Source organism: Perca fluviatilis, chromosome 17, assembly GCF_010015445.1.
Source record: "Perca fluviatilis chromosome 17, GENO_Pfluv_1.0, whole genome shotgun sequence".
In the NCBI taxonomy this organism is placed as follows: domain Eukaryota; kingdom Metazoa; phylum Chordata; class Actinopteri; order Perciformes; family Percidae; genus Perca; species Perca fluviatilis.
The window spans coordinates 23,471,686-23,492,573 of NC_053128.1; the positions used below are offsets into that span (position 1 = coordinate 23,471,686).

Below are 20,888 nucleotides of genomic sequence, written 5' to 3' on the forward strand. Positions count from 1 at the left end.
TCAGATGCGCTTAAGTTATGTTGTGTAGCTGTAATGTCTAATGAGTAGGATGTGTTTATATTTGCTTTGACATTGTTTGACATACATTATATTGATTATTTTGCATGACACTTTGAAAAATAAAATAAATAACTTTTGCCTACTATAGGATAAAGGAGATGTTGTGATAAACCTACTGTTTACCCATCACGAGGAATATTGGCTACACAGTCTGTGAAAACATTTGTATAATGGTGATGTCATCAGGGTAATCTCAGATTGGGTTTGAGACTTAAAAATCTTAACAGAAACCCTGTGTTACAATCTGGAGGATAGAGTTTGAAAGATATGGGCAATTACCAGGCAGTGTAAATGTAAAACGCTAGAGTTGCATGATGGGAAATGTAGGATCAAGCGTTTTTCGATCTTTAGCTATAATATGGATTGAAAGTCAGTAGGCTGTATCTTGCCTTCTTAAACTTCAATTTTGACCACTTTCTTTTTTAATGTCTCGTGTGAGTTCCCCAATAAATACTGGATTACCCCTTTAATTTCATTTGTATTGGTCCATGAATAGTGTCGTTAGGTGTTTGGGGTAGATTGAACACATTTAGGCCTAAACAGAGATGTTGGTATATCGTACATGGCTGTTCTCCATTATGTTTTCTTTCCTGAACTCTACCCTTTTACAGTCTTTGACTCTACTTCATTGTGGGAAACGAGTTTCAAATTCAGCGGCCCATCGGAGTATGGACCAGTAAGCAGATATATATACGCTGTCTACGTAAACTCACACTGCCTGCCTGCCTGCCTGCCCACCGCCAGCCAGCCAGCCAGCCAGCCAGCCTCCCCAGGCATGTGGAATGCACCTGAACTGGATCCTGCACGAGGAATGACTGATCAAAGTCGCCAAGCCACCTGTTCCGGGACAGGTACGAGAGAAAAATTATTACCCCTTCATTTTGCTAATCTCTGTCAGCTGGGGCGCAGTTTCACTAAAAGCGGCTCGTAGACTGGTACAACAATGGATTGCTGCCTGTCAGCTGAGGAAGCGGAGAGTCTCAAGATACACCGAGAAATAGAGAAACAACTTCGTCTTAATAAAAGAATCTCCCGCCGGGAGTTGAAGTTGCTGCTTTTAGGTGAGTGTCAGAATAGTTTATTAATTAACTTCCACACGTTTACACTGCGACTGAAAATGATTGGACATAATTAACGACCACATGATCCCCTTCTGAGACACTTAAAAATTCAAATAGACATTGAAAAATATTCCTTTACAAATTGGTTATTAGGCTACCGTTTAAATGTGGTCGACATTACTGTTACCATACTTTTTTTTTTTTTTTTTTCTTTTTCTTTTTTTGAGATGTTAGAAATAAAATAGCTGTCTTTGTTGTTTAAGATTTAAAATGTTATGTATTGGCCAATATACATTAATATTTTTAATAGTACATTACAGAATTGTGACCACATTATGTAGCCAACCTTGCTTTGAGCTTTTGTTGTTGTTTTTTTTGTCAATGTTTTATTGAGCATTAACATCAGAAGTTACAAGTTGCTGAAGTAGCACATAACAAACCTGAAGTACTGAGCTCACAAACGTGACTCAAAACCACAAATGTAAACCTCATGTTGGCGCTAGAGGAAAATTCAGGGGATGACCAAGGTCATTATGCGTCATCCTCTGGGCACCGTGAATGTCTGTAGAAATTTTCATGATAATCAATTTAATAGTTGTTATTTCACCAAAACCAAAAGTTTCATCCTCTGAGGAACATGATTCATCCAAAAGGTTTGGAAATATTTCAGTCTGTGCCAAAGTGGTGGACTGACCGAAACTCAAGTACCGCTGAGCTCCAGTGCATAAGGGTGAGCTGACAAACCCAGCAAATACAGAAGTATCTGGATCGATAGATAGCAAGGCTTTGGTTTTTGTCTTTTTAAAGTAGTTACAGGTTACCGTTTGCATTCTTCAAATAGTGGGTGCAGCCCTGCTTAATGTGCTGTTGCTTGGTTAGGACGTTTTTGCATTAGGTTAGTACAATACATGCAAGCTGGTTTTGTTGCTTTTGTTTGAATTGGCAATGTGCATATGCAAAATAAATGACAGGTTTAAAAATGCAGAGCAAAAAAAAAAGAAGAAATGTGTACTGCAGTGCAGAGCCACATGTTGATAACCATGATGAAGAGTAAACACCAGTCGTATTAAATATATCGCAGCTTCACATGAGGCCTGTTTTTCCCCCACAACTATCAAAACCGTCCACTTATAAAAGAGTCACTGTTCGGTATGTTGGAAACAATGCATTGGACATAAAGGACTTTGTTTAAAAGGTCAGCGCTACTTCAAACTTCATCTTGATTTTGGAGATTGGAATATCCTCCTGTAAAGGTCAGTCTAATGGTTAACATTTTTAGTCATTTTAGGTGCTTAGCTGACACTCTTATCAAGAGTAATTTACAACCAGACTGCAGGAAGCTGTTTCACTCAAGGGCACATGGCTGTTGATTGACTTGCACGGATCGAACACAAACCTTTAGTGTAACTTGTTTATTCATTTATATTGTGCATCTTTTTCTCTTAATTTTAATTTCTTTTGGTCCACTGTGTTTTTATCGTTGGATTTATTTGTTCTTTATCTGTTTTTATACTGTTTTTGTAAGTGCAAATACATGGAAAAGGAAAGTAAAAACAAGTGAATGAGCGGGAGTACCTGCATTCCTTAATAATAATAATGATGATGATGATGATGATGATGATGATGATGATGATAATACAATTTTTATTTATATAGTGCCTTTCATGAAACCCAAGGACACTTTACAGAATTACTGTGGCTAAGCTAAGGGAGGTAGTTGGTTTATGCTGTTATATCTGTGACCATTAACATTATCAATGTTTTATAGAAATTAAAGTTGGCAGATTGCATACACCTAAAAAAACCAAGTATATATGCACCCATTCACGTACACATAACTCACATCAACCTTTTGGGGGGGAAAAAAACAACAACCTGTGAAACAACTTCTGAAAATGTCTTGCATTCTTAAGAATGCTGCCTTTTTTGTTGTTTTGTTGCCGAAATCCTGTTTAGCTGTGACTGATGTTCAGATTATTTTTTTGGTGCTTGTCCTATTTCTGGCATTGCTTTGATCTTATTCCATTTTTCATCCTTCGTTCTCATTCATCTCATTTGCCTAGGGACTGGTGAAAGTGGGAAGAGCACTTTCATCAAACAGATGAGGATCATCCATGGCAGTGGATACAGTGAAGATGACAGGAAAGGTTTCACTCGGCTAGTGTTTCAGAACATCGTCACAGCCATCCAGTCGCTGATCCACGCCATGAGGACTCTACGGATAGACTACGTTGATGACCAGAACATTGTGAGAAACTGTGCAGGTTTAGAAAAAAAAAAAGACTGGATGATTTTATGTAGCCTCCAATGAAGCTCAGTGTGCTCACAATGTCAATGCTAGCAAGCTGATGTTTTGCAGGCTATGTTTTTCCATGGTCACCATCTTAGTTTGGCATGTTAGCATTGCTATCATTTGATAATTGTCACTAAACATAACGTACAGCTGAGGCTTATGGGAATGTCATTAGTTTTGCAGGTCATAAACCAAAGTATTTAGACAAATAAAAATATTGAGACATTTCATTCAAAACTAGAAAAATTTTAACTTCATGGTGGTGCTGGAGGAAAAGCCAGGGGATCACCAAAGCCATTAGAATGGATAGTGTGGGGACCACAAACTGTATAACCTGTATAAAATTGTATGGCAATCGATCCAGTAGTTGTTGAGATATTTCAGTCTGGACCAAAGTGGTGGACTAACCGACTAACTGCCACCCATAGAGCCACATCACTAAAATGAGCGTCTGTAACCCACTTTTACCACAAATTTCACCTGATTCTGTTGCAGTTCTCATCCTCCTAACGGTCTATTAATTGGTCATTCAAAGATTGAAAGTTTGTTTGGAAAAATTCCCTGTGGACGTCTTGTGTGTGTGTCAGAGTCACGCACAGAAGCTGAGCCAAGTGGTGGCAGACCAGGTGTCCACTTTGGAGGCTTGGCAGGCGGACGCCATTATGCGAGTGTGGAATGACCACGGTGTTCAAAGGTGCTACGACCGCAGGAGGGAATTCCAGTTATCGGACTCTGCCAAATAGTAAGACTTTTATATATTGTATATCATTTACATAAATCCAAGGCTCCTCCAGAGACCCAAAGCTTTTGCAGTGCTTCATTATGCATTGATCGACTCAAATTTTGAAGAGTGTGGATTCATACTGATCAAACATAGTTGTCAATGTGCATACAAGTGCACATTTCTGCATGATGAGCCCTTTTATCCAGTCAGCATATTAAATGTGGCTGCATTGTTAACTTTTCAGTTACCTGAGTGACTTGGACAGAATCACAGCCCAGTCATACATCCCCACCCTGCAGGACATCTTGAGGGTCAGGGTCCCCACCACGGGCATCATAGAGTACCCCTTTGACCTGTCAAAAGTTATCTTCAGGTAGGGTATTGTACTTTTATTACCTGCCACAGCACAAATATAAGGACAATTGAAAAATTTTGTAAATGTTTGACAGGTTTTCTGACTAAAACAACATAAGAAAAAGAATAGTATCCCAGATTTATATCTCTGATGCTTTAAAACTTCAGTGGGGGAATTTGGGCATTTGGTGAAATGATGTGGCCCTATAACAAATTCAGAGAGTGCATCTGTTAAAGAAATAGTTCAACATTTTGAAAAAAACAAAACATTATTTGCTCTCTTGCTAAGAGTTTGATGAGAAGATTGATACCACTCTCATGTCTGTGCGCTAAATATGAAGCTAGAGCAAACAGGCGATTCACATTAGCTTAGCATGAAGATTGGAAACGGTCAAATAGTTGGCCTGGCTCCTTGCAATGATTTATAAAAAAAAAAAAAAAAAAAAAAACCTCACTAATCAACACACAACATACTGTATTTTTTGTATCATTCATATGCAAACAAAAGTGAAAATGTCCAGCTGTTTTAAATTACCAACATTGTTTTTACATTTTTTGTTTTCATCTAAATTGAAAATAATAGATATGTGTTAATTAGTGAGAATGTTTTTTTTTTTTTTTTAACCTTTTTAGACAGAGCCACACTATCTATTCCCCCGTTTCCAGAACGTATGCTAAGCTCTAGCTTCATATTTAACATCTTCTCAAACTCTTGGCAAGAAAGCAAATAAGTATTGTAGTTCTCAAATTGGCAAACTATTCCTTTAAAACAATCATGAGTTTTACTTCAATCAATTGTTGTCTCTAGGATGGTGGATGTGGGCGGTCAGCGTTCAGAGAGGAGGAAATGGATCCACTGTTTTGAGAATGTCACTTCCATCATATTTCTAGCAGCCCTCAGCGAGTATGATCAAGTCCTTAACGAGAATGAGAAAGATGTACGTATTAATTATTGATTTATTGTGCCATGGCTGCAATTGCTCTCAGTAGTTCCGATACATTATTTTTTTTTTTCTCACCTCCTTCAGAATCGACTGAAAGAGAGCGTCGCCTTGTTCAAGACCATCATCTCATACCCTTGGTTCCAGGAGTCCTCCATCATCCTCTTCCTGAACAAAACGGACTTGCTAGAGGAGAAAATCACACATTCACATTTGGCAACCTACTTCCCGGCCTTTACTGGTAAATTATGTGTTCTCTTTTTGTTGTGCTCTGTGTGAAAATGGCATTCATAGCGGAGAACGAAATCACTTAAGAATTTAGTGCACCATTATTTATGTATACATACATACATACATACATACATACATACATACATACATACATACATACATACATACATACATACATACATACATAGTTGCCATTTTATTTGAGCATCTGAGTATTCTGGACTCAAACGATGATTTGCTGCTTACCTTTATGTACTGTGCTTAATTACAGATTTAAGGTACTTGTACTTTACTTGAGACTTTTCATTTAATGTCACTTTCCATCTTTACTCCACTACAATTCAGAGGGAAGTATCATTTTTACTTCACTACTATTATGACAGCTTTAGTTACTAGTTCCTTTACAAATCAAGATTTTTGCATAGAAAACAAAAGAAGAGCTCATAAATGTTACAGATTAAACTACCTAACGCAAGTGCAGCTGAAACAATTTGTTGATTAATTGATTGACAGAAAATTAAATGGCAACAGATTTTGGTATTTGTTTCAAACTTAACATTAACATAACATTTCATGGTTCCAACCGCTCAAATGTGAGGATTTGCTTTTTGTATTTCTTTTTTTTTTTATAATCTTGAGGTCTTCTATTTTCTGAAGTTTTTACAAACTGAACAATCAATCAATCAATCAATCAATCAATCAATCCATAATGAAAATAATTATTAGTTGTAGTCCAACTATTGTACAACAGTAAAATGCTGCTAATGCATGAATAATATTAATCTAATGATGCAATATAACTGTCACACGGGTCATTTTTCTGCATTTTGCTTTCAATGTTTTAATTGCATGTTTCTGATTTTGGCCACTTTTGCCTCCACAGGGCCCCAGTGTGATGCTGGAGCTGCGAAAAAGTTCATCAAACAAATGTACGTTGATGAGCACCGAGGGCATCCTAAATCCTTTTACTCACACTACACCTGTGCCACGGACACAGGGAACATCCGGGTTGTATTCAAAGCAGTTGAAGATACAATACGCCAAGAGAACTTTGACCTGTTCAACCTCCAATAAGGAGGTTGTAGGACAAAGTGATGGTTTCACCTTTAGGTGCCTGGTTATACAGTGACATGTAACTTTTATGGACATTTTATCTGTTGTGCTGTCGGTTGCAGCTTGTTCAAAGACATCAAGAGGCAATCAGACAGCAATGACAGGTAAGGGACATTTATCCTTGCACTGTAAAATACAGGCAGTATATGCCATTTTTTTTATATAAATGGTAAAAAAAAAAACTTTCTATTGCTACAGGAGAGAAATTAACAACTGCAATGTCAGTACTGAATTGTTATAGAGATTCCTTGCATACCATTGCTGTTAGATGGATAGTTAATAGTACTAAACTGGTTAGACAAAGTCTTGTCTACTAAGAATGCAACCCACCCTGCCTTACAGCGCTGTGAGGAGGAAGTAAAAGAATACCCTGCTGGGACCAACAATCCCAGAGTTTGTATTTATGCTAATGTTTTTATGTGTGCAGAAACAACCATGTAGCCTATAAAATGATTATTTTTCACTAGATATTAAAGGTCTGATATTGTAAAAAGTGAGATTTCCATGTCCTTTTTGGTTATAAAGCAGGTGGAGGCGCTATATAAATACTGTAAAAGAATCGAGTCAAAGACACTCAAACTACAAAAATGCAGACAGCCTGTATTTAGAAACTGCCTTTTTAAAAGAGTCATCAGGACTTCTGTACGGTTGTAATCTCACAACTTTACTGTATATACTGTATGTAGAATGTGCTGCTACAGAGACAAGAGCGCAGATCGAAAGACCCCAGAAAAGCTGACCAATCAGAGCAGACTGCCGTTTTTGGGGAGGGGGGTTTAAAGCTGTGGTTGGCATTTGTTTTTGCGTTGGGTAAAAATCTTTCAGGTAATTGTAATTAAAGTTGTCTGAGAGAAAATTAGACTTCCGCACCTCCTCTTGGCTCTGTTTTCAGGCTTTAGAAAATCTAGCCCATATGCCCGTGTGTCAGAGAGGGGTGAGAGAGAGCTACAGGAAAGAGGTCTCACTCTGCTTCAAATCCTGGTGTGTTTTTGCTTTCTAATCACTGCAGCTTTAAAGTGACAGGTGCTAAAACAAAGCTTTTCAGACAGGGGGTGAATACAGGTATATTCAGACAAACGAGCTATAAGAAAAATGTTTTTTTTTATTAAAGCATTTAAACATGTTCTAGTAGAAACCCAAAATACAAGTATGAACCTGAAAATGAGCACAATATGGGTCCTTTAAAACCATGTGTAATTTGTGTTTTTTAGTTTACCTGGATTCTGCCTTGTTTGTTCCTTATTTTCTTGTCACTTTGCACTGAACTTTTTGACATTATTGTATATGAGGGGGAAAAAAAAAATATTTTTTTGCAGACAACAGCTGCATGGCACTCATTAACCAAAAGCTGTTTTTTGACATACCTGCCATATACTGGAACTCCAGGCGTGGTCACACTGATTGGCATGCTGTGGTAACAACCTTTGTACTAAACAATGTGCACAGGTCTGACAGGCTGGCCTCTGTCTTCCTGTTGGGACTGAACAGTGGTAAGTTAAGTCATTCAGCAAGGTTAGGCCTGTGGAGAGAACAAAGCCTGCTTCCACAAGGAAGGAGAGACTGTTTAGGTACGATCAGTGGCACCGGCAGTCTCCTGTACTCAGTGTCTATATACTTTTTTTTTTTTTTATAAAAATCGTCTATCTACCTCTATTTATCTATCGTCTACTACCTCTCTGGGGAATGCATGGTACTTGCTTGGTCAGTGTGTGAGAAGTAGAGGGGTGGCAGGTTTGGCCCGCTGATGACGTAATCTCTGGTGTTTTCGGGGCTGTTGAGTGAGAGCGCCGTTTTCTGTGAGACATTGCGACACGTACGATTGTGTAAACCCGGCCTGTTGGCTGGTATTTGAAATTTGTGCGGTAGGCTAATCTAGTTCTATGGTGGTGTTGTGTCGGTAACATTAGTGCAAAATGCCACACAATGCATTGTTATCAACTGGTATTGGCAACCTGGCTAGTGCTCCCCTACACAACCATGGATGTATTAAGAGAACCCAACCCCTCTTTTCCGACTTGTAACTGGAACACTGTCATCTCAGGTGTGACGTTCCCAGTTCCGACTTCCGAGCTGAATGGAAAGCAGCATGTGTACACGTGGATACCACAAGCAAACGGCTGCTTCTTGTGTGTACTAAGGCAAAAGTACTGTTTAAGAACTAGGCTATAAACTTCTTTGTCACGTTCATCAATGATGGTAAATGATCTGAAGTCTAATAATTTTAGAACCTTTTAGAGTCATCGAGGTTTTATTAGACTCTGTAGTAGTAGCGTTTCCTTGCTTCCCGCGAGGTGGATGCAATTCTTGGCAGTGATGCAAAACTCGGCACAACACCGGCACCAATGGGTACGACTGTATCTGATTTGTGGCTATACAGTAGTTTTCTCAAGGGTTGAAAAGTTTAGGGCAAATTCAAAATATTAAGGACACATTTAAAGTTGCCTGCAGTCGCTATTTTCTTGCCAGCATGTGGTAAAGCGTGTGAATATTATCAGCACAAGAAGCTTACAATGTTCTTGTTTCTGATTGTTATTGCTTCGTTTTTTTACTAACCCTAAGGGCTAATACAATCTTGTACGTAGCTGCACAGTCAGGCTCATAAATCTACTGTGAGGCATTAATAGCAGCCCCACCCTCTTCACGGGTAGTAATAAAACAGTGTCTACACATAGACGCACAGTTAACCCCCTCCAGACGAGGATGATAATGACACACAAACACAACTCCTCCTATATCTCCATCCAGTTGCACTGCCTACAGCTGCTGCTGTGCTGAGAGCTGTGATAGCAGGTGATCGCCCTTATTTGGTGTGACCCAGATCATGTGACCACAAAATGGTGGAAGCTGTGAGCTGTTTGTAAGCTGAGCATCTCCACCGAGAGGCTGGGAGAAAAGGAAATAGGCAGGGAACTTGGAAGTACATCCATGCTCTGAGACGCAAAAGGACAAGAGATTCCCGATCCCCAGCAGTGGTGAGTAGATGGCTTTTATTCCGTGAAGATAAAAAGAGGGATATGTTCTTGTATTTTTTTTATTTATTTTTTTCCTCAAAGCCAGCAGACAGGAAGCAAGAATGAGGGAGGGGCTGCTGTCATCAGCACTGTGGTCCTGTGCTGTGCTGTGCTGTGAAAGATGATCTAAAGCAGCTCCGCATCCTCCATGGAAGAAGCACATAACAGCTGATGCTGAATTTTTTGTAATTTTGTGTGTGTGTGTGCACACATACTGTACATGTTCCTGTGAATCGTCAGCATGTCAACTGTGCAGGAGTCACCATTCAGAATCTTTTTTTATTTTATTTTTTTTTTTATGTTGCCGCTGTTAATACAATCACATCTTCCTTGTTCAGGCAGTCTCCCGAGAAGGAACAAGGATGTTTTTTTTCATGCGAATGAGCACACGTGACTCACTGTGAATTTGCATCTCTGCCCAATCTGTGCTCATGCGAGCGTGCAGTTATTCAATTTGAATCAGCACTAGAAAAAGACTGCGAGGAGAGGGAATGAGCTTGTCATGATGTAACATGTCCTGGTTTCTTTCCCCTCCTCCCACCCCTCAGCATCACACCCCCTCCTCCAGTTTGAATGGAAGGATTATTAATAGGGAAAGATGACCTTTTAACCTCAATCTTTCTTTCCCTCATCCCTTCCACTCCTTTCTCCCCTTACCACTCGTGTACCCCTGTTCTCTGATAACTGGAAATCCATTGGTAGAATATCAGATTAACATATATTGGCCAATTGTAATCATTCAACACACTACACTTTATGGTGACACTATTTCTCAATTACCTCAACTTAGATAACAGTATCTGCAAAAAACTAATATTGGCTAATTTATGGTCTATCTCTACTTTGTGGTCCAAACACTATTTAAGAAAGTAGTTTTCAGTGGTGGCTTATTGAGATCCTTGACTTAAGTAAAAGTAGAAATACTTCAGTAAAAGTCATGCATTGAAAATGTCCCTTAAGCAAAAGGTATGTAACTGGTATCAGCAAATTGTATTATCAAAAGTAAAAGTACTCATAATGCAGAAAATGGCTGTTATACTATGATATATTATTACTGATACTGTTGTAGTTGGTGGAAGTAATTCAATTTATTTTATGGCTGAGAAGTTCAATCTATAACAGTGCATCATTTACAAGTTTATCATGTGTTTTATGTGTAAAGTAACTTGTGACTAAACAAATGTGTCATAAAATAATAGTAATATTTCCCTCTGAAATGTAGTGTAAAAGTATAAAGAAATAAATACAGTACTTTTTTCAAATTTCCTTACGTTCTACTACTGGTCTTTTTAAAGTTTGGCACAAGTTGCGATTTTAATTAACTGGTCTTCCCCACTTAATAAATCATATCAAGATTCAGATTAGAGGAATCCCAGGCGATGCATTACACAATAGTCTGGATACTCTCCAGGTTTGTTGTATCATAAGAGTCAACTTAATAACTGTAATTATCGTCTGATAGGTCCTCCTGGGGATGGACCTGGCATCAGAGAGTAAAATGAACTCTGAGGGGGGCGAAGGCAGACCCGGTGAGTATGAGTCAACCAATGCTCAGATTCAAAGCAAACCAACAGTTATTCAAAAGAAATGTAAAGAAAATAATTTTTGACATCTAAAAGACAGTCATGAGCCAAGTGAATCACTGTTTTCATGTATGTTTTTTTTTTTTTTTTTTAAGTCCCCCCTACCTCTCTATCCCTGCAAGGAGGTCCCACCCAAAGAAAAAAGCTATCTGCCCCTCGAATCAGCTTGTCACTGGACCAGAGCGAGGATGACTTGGGGGAGACGCCGGATGATCTCGACATTAACGTTGACGACCTCGACACTCCTGATGAGGGGGATTACCTCGACTACACGGACCATGAAATGGACTGGGAAGGTGGGTACTTCAGAATAGAAACCTCTTGAATCATCATGATGCTGAAGGAGGCAAGATGTGCCAACATGTTGATGTATAGAAAACAAAAAAGACTCAGAATTTCCTAGCTAGTCTCATTTTTGTATATACAACTCCCGAAAAAGATATTTGTGCTGTCATGATTTATTTTAATTTTATTTTTTTTATCACCGCAACTTTATTAACTTGTTTTATAATTCTCCAAACCACCAAGGTTGACTACGGATTTAAGTCTCTTTTTCACAGAAGACATTTTGACATGTCATAGTAGGAAAAGCACAGGTGTGAATAAAACAATTTTTGGGTTAGGGAATTCCATTTAGCTACTTTAGTTTCAGGGGCCTGGTATTGTGCATGTTGGTTAAATGTCACACTGACATGGCTTACTGGGACACTTGAACAAAACAGAGCCATCATTAATGATGTTAGTAACACCTGTGCCTATCACACAGTATTGGTTCTTTCTCATATCAGACCCCAATGCAGCCAATAGGAGCGGAACAAGTGAGCCTTACAATCCAATCCCGACATACAGCGCTGAAGAGGAGCGCCAGGACGGCAAACTATGGAGGACTGTCGTCATTGGGGAGCAGGAGCACCGCATCAACATGAAGATCATTGAGTCCTACATGAGAGTCATCTCCCATGGAGGTGACTATTAAAGAGCTGTTTTACCATTGTAAATATGGATGTTATGTCCATCTACCTGTATTTACAGAAGCAAATATTTTTCAAATATACTCAATACTGGATATGAAATTATTATGGTTCACATTTTTGCAAGTCTTAGCAATACTTGCATACCTATAGGGTATATTGGGAGGGGGATGGGGAACATGTTCGCCTCCCTTTTCAGAATCATATTTGACTTCTTCACTAAACTCTCTACTGTAAACATTGTCTTCTTACTGTCCATCTGCGAAAAATCTAATGGGAAAAGCTGAGTTGATCAAAGTGGCATTATATGGCCTTCAGTATTACCGTGTGCTCACAGACATTAAAGTGATGGTTCGGAGTAATTTCACCCTAGGGTCCTTTGCACCATGACCTCGAGCCAAACACTCCCCCAGAAGCTTTTTTCACCTGGGTCGAACATTGGGAGAGTTAGCGTAGAGTAGCGTTATCAGCTGAATAGCTTAGCGCAGGGGCTAATGGCTCCGAAGTGTCTCTTAACATTACCCCACTAATAATGCCCGAAATGATACCAAACGTCTACAGTAGTACAAATAGGTTATGCACTCAAAAAACGATGGATTGTAAAGTTTGTAAGTACACCAGAAGTTTATGTAGATAACACTTGCCTGCTGGCTTCTGCTCTCTGCTGCTGCTGCTTACTACCGGGCAGAAGTACTTAGGGCGCTCAACAAATTACAACAACGAAAAGAGATGCAACAAAAATATTTATTAATTTAATGATTAAATAAGGTAATGTCTCCAAACTTACCTCAATTATAACTTGTCTCCTGCTAGTTATTCTACAGCACTTACTTTAAAAAATAAGTTAAATTAATAAATATTTTTGTTGCATCTCTTTTCGGTGTTGTAATTTGTAGACGGCCCCAAGCACTCGTCTTACAGCAGCAACAACAGCAGAGAGCAGAAGCCAGCAGGCAAGTGTTATTTACATAAACTTCTGGTGTACTTACAAACTTTACAATCCATCGTTTTATGAGTGCATAACCTATTTGTACTACTGTAGACGTTTGGTATCATTTCGGGCATTATTAGTGGGGTAATGTTAAGAGACACTTTGGAGCCATTAGCCCCTGCGCTAAGCTATTCAGCTGATAACGCTACTCTACGCTAACTCTCCCAATGTTCGACCCAGGTGAAAAAAGCTTCTGGGGGGGTGATTGGCTCGAGGTCATGGTGCAAAGGACCCTAGGGTGAAATTACTCCGAACCATCACTTTAAGCTTTAGAGCAGTTGTGAGTGATTTGGAGACTTTCGTTGCCCTGGGATTTCACCTCTGAGGCAACATACATGCTGTAATATTTCCTTGGAGGCAGGTTGCTGGGGCTTTACACATCCTGAGAGGAAGACCTGAGACACTGCGCACCTCCAACTCTTTTGCATTTTCGGTTAAAAAAAGATTTAATCAGTTTTTATTTATGGCTTGTTCTCCTGAAAGGGTGACTTTGAAACTTTGATCAATTGAACACCAGTCCAAGCTCATGCAGTAAAGGGCAATGCTCTTTGTAGTAAAGGTGGCAATATACACATTACACATTAAACAAGGTTAGAAATATTTTTTTAGGAGAACAGAAGTATGAGTTTAGTGGGGCTAGTGCATTAATAATGCAGGTATTTACATGGCATATTTCATATTTTTGGTATACTGACATTATTATGAAAAGCTTGTAGACCAATTTGACTTCATTGTGTGCATTTGCCATCTTAAATTGACAAACTCAGCTGAACTTGGAGTTTTTGTATAGAAGAGAACTGTGGCGTTTGTCGCTCATATATTTTAGAAAGGGATCTGTTCTCTGAAACAATTGCAGCTACCAAAAACTGTTGCAATGCACATACGGGCTTGAGACCAAAAAAAGTGAACCTCTCCTTTTATTACTCTTCCTACAATACCCAATAATTTATTGCACGTTTTGCATTAAATTAATCGCAAGTCACTGAACTGACAGCATCTATTCAGCAGATTTAATATGGGGATCCTTTGTTTGAGCACAGTAAACATTTTCTGTTTCAGTTTACAGCAGGCCTGAATATCTGATTTCAGAAGTAACGGCATATTTAAAAAAAAGTCTTCCCTGGTCTACTGTATCACAATCAGCTATTGTTTTCGAGCTGGCAACTGTCACTTCTTAGCTAACAAGATGGCAGAATGATGTCTCATTTTGGAAAAGCTTCATCTTACTTTGGTGGTGGGCCAACCAACAAAAATGAGGAAATACAGACTGTAGTTGAAGCCAGCTGAGTATTTCATCATTCAGTGGCCATCAGGGAGGGAACTCTCCACAAACGGAAATTTTCACACGTCCTCAGCACATTACAACAATTAGGATTCAAGTTGAAAATTGGCAAAGTGTTCACTAGACAATTATATACTCTGTGTGTTTGATGATGGGTGGCTGCTGCTGTCCCAAACAACCCTCTAGTGGGTATAGACAAGTGACGAATTAAAGGGAAAACAATAAGTGGAGAAACGGGTGCAGTTACTTCAATACAGGACATTAGATGTCACTGAATGGTATGAAAATTATGTGAATGTCTGTGTGGTAATGTGTGTTAGACAGCACGCTCCACAACCATAATTTAAACCCTTATGATTATTTTCATTATCAGTTGATCTGTCAGTAATCTTTCTCAATGTATCAGTCTATACAATGTCAAAGAAGAAAATTCATTGTAGAAACTAAAACCAACATTTTTGGCATTTTTCGACTAATTGATCATTCAGCTCTACAAAACACCGAATGAGGGAACATCTATTAGAAGAATAGTGTTTATCTCTAAAGCAGAGTTCCAGAGTCTTTGCCAGAAAGCATTTAAGCTTTTCTCATGGTCGCCCAACCTGTACTTGTACAGCTTAATTAAGTAGTTTTTTTCCCTTTAGTCAGTCACCATCTATGTAGCTTCATTAAGACTGCTTGGGGACCTGGGTCTTAAATTAAGGCCGGACACGGAGTCACACGATATTACTTTCACAGGCAGGGGCCCCATTTCTCTCTTTCCTCTCTGCGGGGCCCTCACACCCCAGGGCCATGGGCTTCCATCCTGGTAAGCCTGTGCCTTTAGTAATTACTGGCCATATTACAATTATTGGTGGAAATCTGATCCCTAACCATAGCAGTTAGTGCATTTTCTTCCCACTGTGCTGTGGTCTTCAGTGAAACACACCCGTCCCATGGAAACGGAGACGTCTGTCACTGAAAATATCACAAGCTCTGTCCTTTTTAGATAAAAGACCCTCTCTCTGAGTGACACCAAATCTGATGATGAATGGGTTGGTGAATAAAAGGAAATTACATTAATCTGAAAAGTAGTGAGAGGAAACAGGACAGCGAGGCACTCAGACAAAAGACACATATTGGGAGATAAATTCAACAAAAAAGAGGAAAATAAGGGAGCAATCAAATTATAATAACTATGCTAATTAAGGCTAAGCTCTCGCCAACAATGGAACAAGGTCAAGTTGACGCCTATTACTTTTATTTTATGTGTTTTTATCAAGGCTACTATGGCAACGGAGCGAATGCCATCATAGTGTTTGCTGCCTGTTTCCTGCCAGACAGCGACAGAGAGGACTACCATGAAATAATGGAGAACCTCTTCCTGTGAGTTACACACACACACACACACACACACACACACACACACACACACACACACACACACACACACACACACACACACACACACACACACACACACACACACACACACACACACACACACACACACACACACACACACACACACACACACACACACACACACCCCCCCCCCTCTAGAGCCATGCAGCTAACATGGCTAAAACCTGTTTGTTGGATTGCAGTGAATTCATGGTCCCCAGAGGACCGAGACATGTTATAATTGTTAAATGGAAAATGTTTGCATGCTAAACTAAGATGGTGGAACACTGTACCTACAGTCTCACAGAGCTGATAGCATATTGCTAAAGACTCTTTTAATGACATACCGTAGCTCAGGTTCTATTTTATTTAAGATATGATGCCGTCCTTTTTGATTTATACAAAAAGACCTCACTCAAAAGATGCATTTTATTTTCCATAAATAGTATTTAGCATGTTAAGGATGCTACTTAATTTTTTAAATCAACCATAGTCCCTCTGCACAAGGAAAACTCAGTGATAGTCTAGCTTGTTTGTGGAGACCTCCAATATTTATGTCTTCACTGTTTCATTTCATGCTTGGACAGTGTGATTTGGATCCCACAGGCTGTTTTGTGAAAGATATTGAGTAAGCTGGCATATCTGAGAGTTTTGGATAGCAATGAAAGGGGGTAAACCGCAGTGTCTGTACTTTCTGATGCCAGATGGCTTGAGGTCTGAATCCTAGCAAGGAGTTTACTATAGCTGGGATGTGAATGGTATACTGCTTGATGTCAGTGGGAGATGATCACAATAGTCACGAAACGGAGTGGATCAGCAGGGTTCATTTGTAAGCTGGAGAATGACATTGGATCAGAAGGAGAGGAGAGTCCGAGTGAGCCCAAATTCATTGAAGTTAGTTATTGAGGAAACTAGAGAGGACTATGTTAGCTGAGAATATTGTCAACCATTTTCAAAGGAGATGACAAAGGTCCCTGCCGACTGAGAAAAAGCAGAGAAGGTGGGGAGAGAAATGCGAAAGAGCTTGGTTTTATTTGGTTTCAGAGTATTGGATGTTATTAAGGTAGCAGTCTGATTGAGCTGCTGAGGTGGATGCAGGAGAAGGAAAAAAAGAAATTCAAAGCAAAACCGCTCATCCTTGAAGCAACATTTGTACGAATTTCTCATAGCTGACATCAGAGGATCATAGCAAGATGGTATAGGTATCCTGTTACTTCATATTGTAGATACGTAGACTAACAAAACATGCTTCTCCATTTCTTGCTCTTGCATTTCACCATTTTGACATACGTGATGTTAAAGACTTAAGTGATGTTTATTTTTCTGGTATCTGGAATTTTGCTGATTGGAATACATGACTGACACAGAACAGACTGGCAAACAGGATAGTTTTTGTAAGAGGCATGAGGGCATAAATTATTGTAACATTATAGTTTGGATGTCATGTTTGCTTTGGCTAATTATTTTATCTACAGTATAAGAACTACAATTATATTCTCCTAATGGTTTTGCCCTATTTGTCACAATTGTCATTGTATTTCCAGAGTCGAATACCATATTTAAACAATGGAAATGGAATTTGTCTTCGTTTTCAATTTTTAGGCATGCTAGTAGATTGGCGCTAGGGATAGCAATGCCGATCTACTGTGTGATCCACCACTTTAATCCAGACTGAAATATTTCTACAACTATTATTCTATATCCACGACATTCCACTTCCCGGGATTGCTCAGTTGCCGACGGAAATTCTGCCAGATTTTACTCTTTTCGGCCAGATGTCCGTTACCTTCCACTTTCTTTGTGTTGGAATTTTAAACTCTGGTTGATTTATGAGGACTATCGGTAACTGCTCCTCAGATCTCTGCAGGGTAAATCCAGACAGCTAGCTAGACTATCTGTCCAATCTGAGTTTTCTCTTGCACGACTAAAGCAACTTTTGAATGTACACATTCCACCAAAACAAGTTCCTTCCCTAGGCTATTTTTCAGCGGCAACGTGGCTCTGTCCGGTGCTTAGCACCGCCCATGATGATAGTGATTGGTTTAAAGAAATGCCAATAAACCAGAGCACGTTTTTCTCTCATCCCGGAATGCTGTGTGGACTAGCCAGACCCTCCCCTGCAGCGCTGTGGAGAAAAGTCTGGCAAAGCGAGACCATACAACTATTGGATGGACTGCCATGGAATTTTGTACAGACATTCATGTCCCCCTTAGGATGAACTCTTAGTGCTAATTGATAACATGGTAAACATTATATACCTACTAAAAATCAGCATGTTACCATTGTTATTGTGGGCATGTTAGCATGCTTATGTTAGTATTTAGCTCTATGCACTGCTATGCTAATGTACAGTGCTAGCATGGCACTTTACACTATCTTGTTGAATTTTGGCTTATAAAGAGTAAGTGGAGAGTAGATGGTACAATGTACAATTTTTGGGTCAATTATACTTATTCCAGAAAATTCTAATTCTGTTAGAAATCAAGGTCATCAAGCATTTAAATATCTAACTGTGTGTGTTTTCAGCTATGTGATCAGCACATTGGAGCTGATGGTGGCAGAGGACTACATGATCGTGTACCTGAATGGAGCCACACCCCACAGAAGAATGCCTGGCCTTGGTTGGCTGAAGAAATGCTATCATATGATTGACAGAAGGTCTGTTCCATTCACTTACACAATTGTGATAATGACTTTGTGAGAGATAACTGTAGCATGACTTGTGGTGATGATTTACATCTCCCCTGAATAAATGTGAAAATGCAACATGGACATTAACACACCTAACATGTGACTCATTGTGTTGTCTTCAGACTCAGGAAGAATTTGAAATCCTTCATTATTCTCCATCCATCATGGTTTATCAGGACTGTTCTAGCCATCACCAAGCCCTTCATCAGGTAAAAATTATCTTTTTATTTTTAGGGATTGCCGTGTCAGTTCGGTCCACCACTGAAATAGCTCAACAACTATTAGATTTGTACAGATATTGGTTAACAGGATTCATTTTAACAACTTAGCTAATTAGCAAAAGTTAGAATGCTAAATGTGTGTTTTTCGTCCTCATCACAGCACCAAGTTCAGCAGTAAGATTAAGTATGTGAACAGTTTGGATGAACTACAGGAATTCATCCCCATGGATTCCATCCAGATCCCAGAGTGCATCATTAAGTGAGTCCCTCCAAACGCTGCACCACCAACACCCGAGTTGTCTTATTAAATGATTTTATATTCATCTTGTCATTTGAACTCACCTCTAGACTTGACAAGGAACTGAAGGAAGCAGCGGAGAACTCAAAGTAAGCATCAACTCTCCTGCCTCTTATTACTTCTGCAGAGGCCCCTACCTCAGTTTTATACTTGGCTGGAGTGCTCATTTATCAGATGGGCTCAGTTTTAGATCACAGGGATCTTCTGCTGGATGAGGACCAATTGGATTTGACTATGGTTGCAATTACTGGAAGGACACAGGGGGGAAAAAAGATGCTAAATCCATCACTTTCATCTCATTTATCATTACAGTAAAATAAATGAGCCAGTCCTTATTGCAGAGTGATCTATTACTCTGTAAATGTTGGAACAACACTGTAGAATTCACTCCCTAATCTCTGGCTGATTAATTGTACATCAACTCATAATTTGCATGAGTCTTCAAATTTGCAAAATACCAGTGCATTACAACACCTCAACAATAAATTCTGCTCTAACGACCACTCTATTTTTTTTCTTTCATTCAAGAATGAATAGTTTTCTGCTGGGACCGGAGCCAGCAGCGGGCGGAACAGAGTAAGTCCTCCAAGACGTTTTTAGTTCACACATGGAAGAGAAATGGCCTTGTGTCAGCAGTCTGTCATCCCTACATAAACATACCCGTCTTTAATGTCTGATTTTTTTCCTTCGTCTTCCCAGCAGACCAGACGTAGCCGGTGCCAGCAGCTCTTAAACCCAAACATCCTAAATGGATGGGTCATCTCAATGTTCTGAAGTCACGTATTGTACGGGTGAAGCTGGAAAACAAAGTCGAAGGCTTGTAAAGCTAATGTGTATGTTTGTGAATTAGACACAGGAGTTTAATATGAAAACACAAGTTGCAATAGTTCCTGTTAACACTCAAGAGTTAGTTCTCATTCTTTATGGCTGCTGTAGCATCTCCTGTACATTTTTACACCTGCAATCCAGAGAATTATAAGTCAAGGGGGATGCTTGGCAGCACCTCTAGAGTAGCATCGTTGTTCACGGAGGGGTAGGAAATGCAATTACACACCCGACAGTGCACTGCACAAATCTATTTGTAGAGTATTGTGTTGTAGTTGTGTGCATGAGAAGCAGTTAAGCAATAATATCCCCCCTTTACTGGTCACACTCAGTATTTCAGATAAAGAGGGGACTTGTGCGACATCAATCTACAACAAAAGCACATGGTGTGGCCAAAAACCCTTGTGCCATAGATGACCAACTACTGCATTTAAGCAATCCAAAAATATTTAAACTTTTAGAGTATCTGAAACCAAGTCATCAGTGCAATTTGAGCGCATGTCTTTTTTGCTCTGCAATGTGTGTGTTTTCAATCCATTTATCAGATCCATAAACTGGAAATAATCTCTTCAGCCTCTCCTGGATCATCAGGAAGAAACCTCAGAGAAATAAGGATGGCATTTCTGTAAAGCACAATATCCTGTTTGTGCGTCAGTGCATGTCCCCTCATAGATACTAATGGTCCTCTTACCCATGAGTCTTCTATGGTGTATTGAGGATGTGTGAAGAAATAATGGAGCATTGTCTAGTAACTCAATAAAAATGGGCTGAAGTCTGAACGTTGTTTTTATATCTTGATTTGTAAGGACTTTGATTCAACATTTAGCAGGAAAGTATTGGTCTTCTTACACCCAT

The 20,888-nt window shown here is 39.4% G+C and overlaps 1 protein-coding gene across 4 annotated transcripts; it reads left to right on the forward strand.

Moving 5' to 3' along the window:
• The first annotated feature begins 568 nt into the window (after positions 1 to 568).
• Positions 569 to 20,812, forward strand: LOC120545381 (guanine nucleotide-binding protein subunit alpha-14-like). 4 transcript variants are annotated; one of them, XM_039779636.1, is made up of 12 exons: positions 796 to 911; positions 3,185 to 3,369; positions 11,251 to 11,317; positions 11,467 to 11,667; positions 12,160 to 12,336; positions 15,878 to 15,980; positions 18,525 to 18,656; positions 18,812 to 18,898; positions 19,071 to 19,169; positions 19,259 to 19,297; positions 19,737 to 19,784; positions 19,911 to 20,812. In XM_039779636.1, exons 1-12 carry the CDS (start codon positions 836 to 838, stop codon positions 19,939 to 19,941), a joined length of 1,245 nt encoding a protein of 414 aa, XP_039635570.1. In that variant the 5' UTR covers positions 796 to 835; the 3' UTR covers positions 19,942 to 20,812. The 4 variants fall into 4 exon arrangements, with proteins under 4 accessions (XP_039635571.1, XP_039635570.1, XP_039635572.1 ...); XM_039779639.1 differs by lacking the exons at positions 796 to 911; positions 3,185 to 3,369 and adding an exon at positions 9,514 to 9,749 and having other exon boundaries at positions 19,908 to 20,812; XM_039779637.1 differs by lacking the exons at positions 11,251 to 11,317; positions 11,467 to 11,667; positions 12,160 to 12,336; ... (5 more) ...; positions 19,737 to 19,784; positions 19,911 to 20,812 and adding exons at positions 4,002 to 4,156; positions 4,383 to 4,511; positions 5,301 to 5,430; positions 5,521 to 5,674; positions 6,548 to 7,270 and having other exon boundaries at positions 569 to 911.
• The last annotated feature ends 76 nt before the right edge of the window (positions 20,813 to 20,888 follow it).